The following is an 8886-nucleotide window of genomic DNA, read 5'->3' as shown; positions in this document are numbered from 1 at the left end:
CCTCCAGAGAACACTGTTTTAACTCTTTGTTGTACTTGCAGCTGCCATTGCCCCACTGTAAAACAAATACCACATCAAACTCAAGGTTTTACAAACCTCAGGACGTACTGTATGTGACTGGATTTTAAATGCAGAGGGGTTTCGGGGGAAACGATTTAATCAATTGCATCTATTTTTCATTAAAGATAAATCTTTGCAGGGCTTCACAATCACAGTACAGGTAAGGCACAATGGTGTTTACATGATGGAGAGAAGGAGGACAAAATGTGAATGTTTTGAAATCATAAAATCAATTTTACCCTAAAGATGACAAATCTCCAATTCAAAGGTCATTAATCCCCAATGCAATTATTATGGCTTCACGACATTCACATGGATGTATTAAGTTTTGTTTTGGGGAGGGTGGGGCAGCCTATACCACATCCCTTTGTTTTTTTCCACAATTTTTAATGACTAATTGGTTTATCCTTTCTCAGCTTTCACAGACACACACACACACACACACACACACACACACACACACACACACACACACACACACACACACACACACACACACACACACACACACTCCCACACACAAAAAGATAAAAAAGTCACTTTAAGAATGAACTGTAGTTCATTCCTGTTAGTGTCTAAAAGATGATGCTCTGAGCACAGCAGCAGAGTCCAGGATGCTCTCTGGTCATAATACCAGCAGGAACATCAGACTGAGAGAATGAAATCCATACAAACATCTTTAACACACTGGTCGGGCTGGAAATTGCTTTCCAGAAATGTTGATCCATTGTGAATGGGATTCGGGTTACTGTGGCAAGGAAATGAACTTTGAAAGCCTGATGGACACTGGATGGAAAACAGATGGTTTTACTGATCTGCTCCAGCTGCCCTCTTGGTTCGTTTCCATGGAGATGTTTTAGGGGAAGCCTTGTCTGTAAGACAGGATGTAACAATGAGCTATTTGTGTTGAAGAGTAACAGTAATATGAGTCTGTTATTACTTGTGACAGTCAGGAATAAAATGAACATACTCATGACATTGAGAGTCTCCTGAGGAATCCAGCTGATGTCCACATCATTTATCCCACCAGTGCCCTTCTCTATTTTCATTGGAATTCTCTTTTTCTGCAAAACACAGGTCCAAAGACATCAAAACAACACATATTATTTTTTTTTAATCTTATTGAACCATTATCCTGCTTCAATCTGAATCACCCCTGAAAAACCCCTGTTTAAGGACAATATTTACAAAGAGGGTGGGTGACATCCCCTGTTGATGAACACTATTCATTGAAAATATTTTATTATTTTTGTATTGATAAAACAGCAAATTTCTAAGTTCATGTGTAGACCAAACATACATATCTCAACATAAAAGATCAACAACAGTTGACTGAAGACAAACACATACCGTCCTCGACTCCAGGACCTGGTACATTCCAAAGAGCATCAGGACCACCAGTCCAACCAGGAACACGTACATGAACATCCTGCAGATAAAATGAAATTATTTCTGTAATAAGTAAAAAGTATTCACTAAAACAGTTCCACAGTTTTCTTAGTGTTTTTGGAATAACATTTTCCATGATTTATTCAGAGTTATGTTCTGAGTTCTGAGTGCCCATTTTAGACCTTACGCATTTCACTTACAAAACCATTACAGGGCATGGCCATAATTTGCATCCATTAATGTCCAAAATTTATTTTTGCTTATGAAATTTATTTGGGTATATAAAGCAGCCAAGCACAAGTTTTTATCACTTGGCTAGTTGAGGAGGATGGCATGAAAACAGTTCTGCCACTTCTCCTAAACACTCTGCGGTTTACTTACTAAATTATGCATGCAATTTTAATCTATTACTAGTACTATATAAGCAAATGGCTTTCTTACGAGTGCAAGTCTTAGTATAAACTCAACTAAAGACTAATCTAAAACAGTTGGCCCCATGGTTTGATATTTTAGGATGGAAAACACTTTCTCTTGCTTGGCTAATTTGCTGGTGACAGTTCCTGCATCTTGCACCAGCAGCACAATTCTGACAACTAATCCCTTTGTGCCAATTTCACACCTCCTTTTACAGGTCCTTACATGTGCTGCAGTATTCTGGGAGAGCTGGTATTATGAAGCCTTAAAGAGCTGGATGCAGCCATAAGAGACAAGGAAAATAAGTAAAAGGTAAGTAAAATTAATTTAATTTACTCCTCATTATTTAGAATTGAGATGCATTGAAATGGGTTTAAGGTACATCAACTGCCTACTCTCGTTTAGTCATTTTGGTGCCACAATTTGTGCTCTTCCTTCTATTTTGGCAGTGAAATAAAATGAAAGAGTAACAGCTTCATCTGCATTTTCATTTACAAGTGTGTACATGTTAAACATAAACCCAATATGAGGACGCCTTACGTTTCTCCATCCAGTCCCTCTTCTCTCTCAGTGATGGTAACAGTCTGGTTGTAAATAGCAGTCTGGAACATGGTGCCCTGATGAAAAAAAAGCAACTAACTAATGAGCAAATACTCCAAGTAAACAAATACATTCAATTTTCAGGAACCTTGGTGAAGCTTCTACTTAAAAATCAGAATGGCAAAATGACTCAGCATTTATCACGTCATTCGTTAACAGTGCGGAAACAACAGTCAAAGCTCAGCAGGGGGAAAATAATGACAGTAAAGAGTCACCAAGTAGTCCCAGTTCTATAAAACATGAATAAAGAGAAACTGCTCTGCTGACAATGGCATCTTTAAGTTTTAATTTTCATGAATCATCAAAATTTATGGTGGGCTGTGAAAAATCTTCCTGTGGAGCATCATGACAGTCGTTGCTTCACGCTACATCTTTTCTTTAAAAAGTCAGCCTGAACATATCCCCACCACCAAACCACCACCACATTTTCTTTATTAATGAAAAACTTTTTTCTTTTTACCTCAGTGTCAAGATAGTTGAGGAGGATAACAAGACCAAATGGACGACCAGCCATGGGTTGAGCAGGGATGAAAGAGTACTCAAAGGAAGCCTGAGCCTGGGGCTGCACTACGGTGTTCAGGGGCAAAGCTGTGAACTACAAACACACACATACATCGTTAAAAAAAACCTGAGCTATTAAACTATGAAATTTATTATTTTCAGTAGCATTTATTGTGTTCAGCAGAAGGACAGACAGCAGATATTGGTCCTGTCTTGTTTTCTTTTTAGTACAAACATACTCTTACACCTTGTGTACATGTACATACATTATTTGTCTTGAAGCAATGGCCTTAACGGCTTGCATATACCAGAAATGTGCCAGAAAAATATTTTATGAATAATGTTATGAATTGCATCCTAAACACTCAGAGTGTGAGTTATGCTATGTTATTATTGCATTTTTAAACTGCTTAGCTGTGCATCCAACTCCAGATCAAAAGGTGCAGAAATGTTTGCCGGTGGTTTTATTTCAGGTCAAACTTACATTCTGAATGTAGAACTGGAAGTCCTGTGGATAACGGAAGGAGGCCTCCAACGACTGAACTGTAAAATCCTGACTCCCCTTGTTGGTGAAACCCACCAGGAACCTCACAATTTCGTTGGCAGGAAACTCTACATTTATGATGGACATAAATAAATGTTAAATACAGTTAAAACAGCAGTTATAAGGTTGTAACAACAAAGCCATAGAGTTGCCCGATATGTCCCACCCTACAACAAAAGCAGGTCAGAGTGCTGTATTCACTTTGTGCTTCTGTTTTCTACACTTTAATTTCTCCTTTCAAAAAGTGTTGGTGTGAGTGTAACATTGACAAAGCTCAATGAACGAGACCAACCTTCTCCTGTCATGAAGATGATGGTTGTGTCAGCATCAGGGTGAGAGGTTATCAGTTTATCAGTGGCTTCATCGGACTCATCTTCGTCTCCCTCCTAAGGATGAACACGACATTGTAACATAACCACCTGCATGTAAAATCTATGTTTTGCCACACTGCTGTACGATCAAAGGTACATACCGAGGTTTGTATCTGGTCCTCCTCAACAAGGACTTCTTCGTCATCTTCCTCCTCATCTACAGCAGCATCGGCGTCTTCAGCAATGTCCTCAGCAGAGTCTGGCTCTGCAGAGACGTGGCCTGCAGGGGTCAGAAGACACAATAGCATATATGAGTGAGGGTGGATGTAGGTTGTAGAGCTGGTTGAAATAATGTTGATATTGTGATAGAAGTGTAAATATCATCATGATATAAATGATCTAACTTTTTGTTGAAATGTCTTTTTTCAGTATATTTCTGTAACCTTTTATTTTTTTTGCTTAAAAAAAATCTTTTGCAAACTTCAACAGCGAGCCCTAAAATATCACATCATTTCAATATAAGTCAATATAAAAAAAACAATATTCTTCATTCTCTTTAAAAATGTATACTTGCGACATCAGACATAAATATATATAATATAATATAATATAATATAATATAATATAATATAATATAATATAATATAATATAATATAATAGCTTAAGGCAAAAACACAGCAGAGAGTGCAATGGATGATTGTTAAAAAAATGGTGTTTAAATGTACTAATCTGCTTACAAGAATGGAAAATGTAATGTAAAATGAATGGATAACTCTAATTTTCACCCACTGGAGCTGTTGATACATTTCCTTTGTTGCCAGGTTATTTCCATGTCCATAATAGTGTCTGTCAGCGGGAAAACACAGGCGAAGAGAAACCTACAACCCCAAAGTTACCGTCTTATCTATGGTGACGTGTCCCAGCAAGAGGGAGCCAGTCGCTGCTGGTGCATCCCCCAAAAAACTTTATATCTTTTATTTATTTATTTTTAATTGATCTCTGCAGCTCCCAAGGTGAAATTTAACTTCTTATTTAATGACTTTAGTTATTCTTTTATACTTTGGCGGCAGCAGCTGGGAAGCGACGATCGTTTTAATTCATTTCAGAGGAACAAGCGTCCAGCTGCAGCTGTGTCATTACACTGGATAAAACCAGGGATAAAAGGTTCGCACATACATGTTAGTGAAGCGGTGGTGAAGACTGCAGCCTGCCAGAGTGTGTGTGTGTGGCTGTGCCACGTCAATACGTTACACTAATATATTTTAACTGTTACCGAAGACGAGACGAGATGAACCATCTGCTCCAAACGCATAAAAAACAAACAAACAAAAAACCAAATGTGACTTACCGATGGAAATGATTCCACAGGGGAAGGCCAGGAGAAACAGCAGCAGGAATTTTGATCCGAAGTTGAACATTTTCTCAGACTTGCAGGCTGAAGTTAGTAACACATCAGCGTTCAGGAGAGGAGAGGACAGCGGCGGAGCAGTGGGCGGGATATGGGAGGAGGTAGGTTGGACCCGCCTGTTAGGTCTGTCTGGAGCAGATGTGGGAGGAGGCCCGACTTATTTAAAACTCCAGTGGTTTGATTGCGTTTCACACATGGAGGAAGTGAGCTGCTGGTAGAGATAAAATAAGAACTCTCATTCACACACTTAAAAAGAAATCTCACACAACACATTGTTTGTCCATCTTGACGCCTAGTTCATAAACCTAGTTCTTCTTAAATGGTAATTACAGTTGCGATACTTTTGCACATTCTGCTTTTGTTGCACACTGGAGGGTTAATAATAATAATACATCAAATTTGTATAGCGCTTTTCCGGGTACTCAAAGACGCTGAACAGTGGAAACAACAGTAAACCACAACGATAACAGTAGTAATTACAGTAACAAAAAAATGACGAAATGAAGTGGTTCAAGGGAATGCCAGTTTAAACAGGTGGGTTTTGAGCTGGGGGCGGCAGCGCCGAAGGCTCGGTCCCCCAAGGTTTACCACTGGTCAGCACAATTAATTTTAAAGTAATTTAACACCAGTCACATAACAAACAGTGTGTGTACAGGAAACACATTACTTCCTCTTTATACTGAGAAATCTGTTCTTATTGTCTGTATGTTTCTCATTTTATTGTGGTGTCTTTTGCACAGTCTTGCATGCTGTGGTGAATGTCTGATAAAAAGAAAAATGCTGGAACCTTAAAGTATTTTATACATTTTATACTACTTAAACTTTTAAAAAATCTGTATTTATAGATTCATAAATTTTGCATGCCATTTTCAACAATTATGCATGTTTGTAGAATAAACTACCCAACACTATGTCAGAGTAGTCAACATTAGCATGTTAGTGCTTCAGTAATAATGAAATCTTATTGTTTACACCAGGGTCACGGTGCTGCATAATGAGTACTTCTACATTTAATACAGAACTTTACTTTTACTTCAGTAAAATTTTGAACATACAACATATACATGCAATGGATTATTTACACTATGCTAAAGGATCTGAGTAATTTTTTCCTCCACTTTGATATTCCTGTAGAAATATAACTAATATCTGCAGCTTAAGCTGATATTTTCCTACAGACAATGCCCAGTATCAGCCTGCTAACATTAAACATCACATCACTATGATGTTCCTGAAAATACAGGGATAGGCTATGGTAAACAATTTTATAAGGTCACCTTAATGTGCTTGCACTCCATAAATAAAAGGCGTTTCCCTTCTCTGTCTCTGATTTACCCTATAGTTTGCGTGCGGGTTCAGAGAGTCACTGAAACCATGAGGAAGGAAATGCAAACAGTGAAGGACATGGGTAGACTGCAAGACCTGAAGATGTCACTCTAGTTCAGGTGCACTTATAAAATATCAATCCAAAACCTAATCTACGATCTAAAATATCAAGAGGAAATTATATCTGTTTCAAAAAGTTATTTTTTCTTTGATCTGTCACAGTGTCATAAAATCATCTGGTGCACCGACATTACTGATCATGGCCTCTAATTGCAGATCACATCAGCGCTGACACATTCTCGCTTCTTACTTGTGCAGATTTATCACTTTATTTGAGTATCATTATATAGAGGTGGACATGGCTCGGCCTATTAGTTGCCTACACTCCTCACAGGAAACCACTCATCTGATCGCAGTTGGGGTGTGTAAAACACAGTCTAGCTTGCTCACCAGCAGAGTGGTGATGGAAGCCCAGAATCTAGAAATAAAATTGGAGTTATCCTCAAACGTTGAGAGGACTGAGGCAGAACAAAATACAACACATGGCTGCACAAACTGACGATTATAATCCTGAGTGACATTAGAAGCAGCTGCACATTCGTGTAATACTAAATACTGGATACTAACTTGCATTTAAAATCTCAACTGTGTCACAGACACAGGTCCATCTATAGAAACAGGTTTACGTCTATGTTCTTCCTTTCTTTGCTCATGAGGTCATGGTGTTAACACTGAAAATAGAATTCTCTCAGTTGTTAGTCTCTGTTTCAGTCATTGTCACTGGAATGTTTCCGTCCTGGAAGCTTGCAGCTGATTTAAAAAAAGAAATTTGTGCCCACTGGGATAATAACAAACATGTCATTGCATTTGACTAATCAGTTAATGCATCATTTTCGTTTCATTTCATATCTGAATGTCCTGTTTCTTTATGTGTTGAGAGTTGAAGGGAAGGAACCTTTGTTTTTCTTGGAAAGATAGAAATGTTCACATCTTAATATTGAACTATGACAGAAATAAATGTTGATTCAATCAAGGCAAAACTGGTTTCTGTTCTCATATTCCTTACTACTGTTAGTATGAGGTTAGTAAAGGTTCAAGGACTCATTGCTTGGCTGCGTTGGATGTTTTTGTCGATCTAAAAAAAAGTTTGTGGTTTTCTGCAAAAGCACACATCCTGTATTGTGTCAATAGTCTTTTGAAAAAAAAAAGTTTCTTCTCTTGAATATACTCACACAGTGCATGTGTTAACATGAAACTAATGCTCTGATGATCTAGGTTTTCACAGATACAGTGTAGAAAGAGACGTACAACAGGAGACAGAGGCATTTGTCCTTGGTTAAAGCTTCATTGCCATGGCATGCAATACGACACAACTATGTGGTAAGTTCTGCTGTAAAATGATAACTTTTGATAGAGTGAACATGATATGTTTAGGGTAATTACAACATTTGCTTTTAAATGTCAATGTCAAATATGCTCAGTATTCATGGTTACACCATCATTTGGCAGTTGCTAGATGTTTGATATTAAGTGCAAGAGCTGCAACAACAGAACTTGTTCTCTGCACCGTATTGACAGGCGGATCACTTGCATCCTTTTGACTGCAGAAAAGCGTTAAGTACTAGTAAGCCAACATACAGTGACATCAAGTACGGCTTATCACGGTTGGCAAAAGAAAGCACAGAACCGGTGGTTATTACAAGGACTGGTTAGATAAAATGGTATATGTGGACAATGTGAGGACTCTGCAGATCTCAGGCCGGAGAAGATCCATGCCAGGAGATCATCCAACACTGAGGTGTCAGATAAATAAAGTAAATGAATAAGCAAATTCTAAATAATATAGTAGAATATACAACAGCTTTAGAGGGAAAATAAATACACAAATTCTCAAATCAAGGCATTGTGTTAAAAAGAATGTAAATGGGAATTCTTTTGTCAGTTTGTGTTTTGATTACCTTGCCCATTTTACGTTCCTCATCTGCCACAGCAGAGCACTCAGGGCCTCTGTCGACAAATTAAAAACCGGTGGCAACCCGGGGAGCGATGGTGTGATTCTCCACTTAAGTGTAGATGGTTCATGATCAACTCTCCAGTCAGCCAACTTTAAGACCAAACAGCAGAGGAGGAAAGTTAGTGAGCAGGAAATGAACACAGCGGGGCACTGAAATTCATAGCATTGTCAGACATTTGGAATCATGTTTGCTTCCACCTGATAAATAATGATATATTCAGTGTTCATTCTGTTTTAGCTCTGCCAACTCCTGAGGGAAATATCTGGCTCTTTATTTGCTATCTGCTCCATCATGTTCACCAGCTAGTCGCTAAAAGC

General features: G+C 38.3%; 1 protein-coding gene across 1 annotated transcript; it reads right to left on the bottom strand.

Moving 5' to 3' along the window:
* Nucleotides 1-182: 182 nt before the first annotated feature.
* On the bottom strand, nt 183-8593 carry LOC121179643 (translocon-associated protein subunit alpha-like). Its single transcript, XM_041034578.1, has 10 exons — nt 8513-8593; nt 5169-5436; nt 3981-4099; nt 3801-3894; nt 3449-3576; nt 2924-3058; nt 2404-2480; nt 1411-1489; nt 1031-1124; nt 183-932 (listed from the first exon to the last, which is right to left on the bottom strand). The coding sequence occupies exons 2-10, from the start codon at nt 5236-5238 to the stop codon at nt 868-870; spliced, it is 861 nt and encodes a 286-aa protein (XP_040890512.1). The 5' UTR covers nt 5239-5436; nt 8513-8593; the 3' UTR covers nt 183-867.
* Between the last annotated feature and the right edge of the window lie 293 nt (nt 8594-8886).

The sequence above is a fragment of the Toxotes jaculatrix genome, chromosome 3 (genome assembly GCF_017976425.1).
Source record: "Toxotes jaculatrix isolate fToxJac2 chromosome 3, fToxJac2.pri, whole genome shotgun sequence".
NCBI lineage: Eukaryota > Metazoa > Chordata > Actinopteri > Toxotidae > Toxotes > Toxotes jaculatrix.
The sequence above is the reverse complement of the archived record's forward strand: the minus strand, read 5'-3'. Positions and strand labels throughout refer to the sequence as shown.

Coding starts and splice junctions, on each gene's coding strand:
- LOC121179643 (XM_041034578.1), bottom strand. CDS start 5,238: ATGTTCAACTTCGGATCAAAATTCCTGCTGCTGTTTCTCCTGGCCTTC. Junction 3,895..3,980: donor AGGACCAGATACAAACCTCG/GTATGTACCTTT, acceptor GTTCATCCTTAG/GAGGGAGACGAAGATGAGTC. Junction 1,125..1,410: donor AGGTCCTGGAGTCGAGGACG/GTATGTGTTTGT, acceptor TGTGTTTTGCAG/AAAAAGAGAATTCCAATGAA.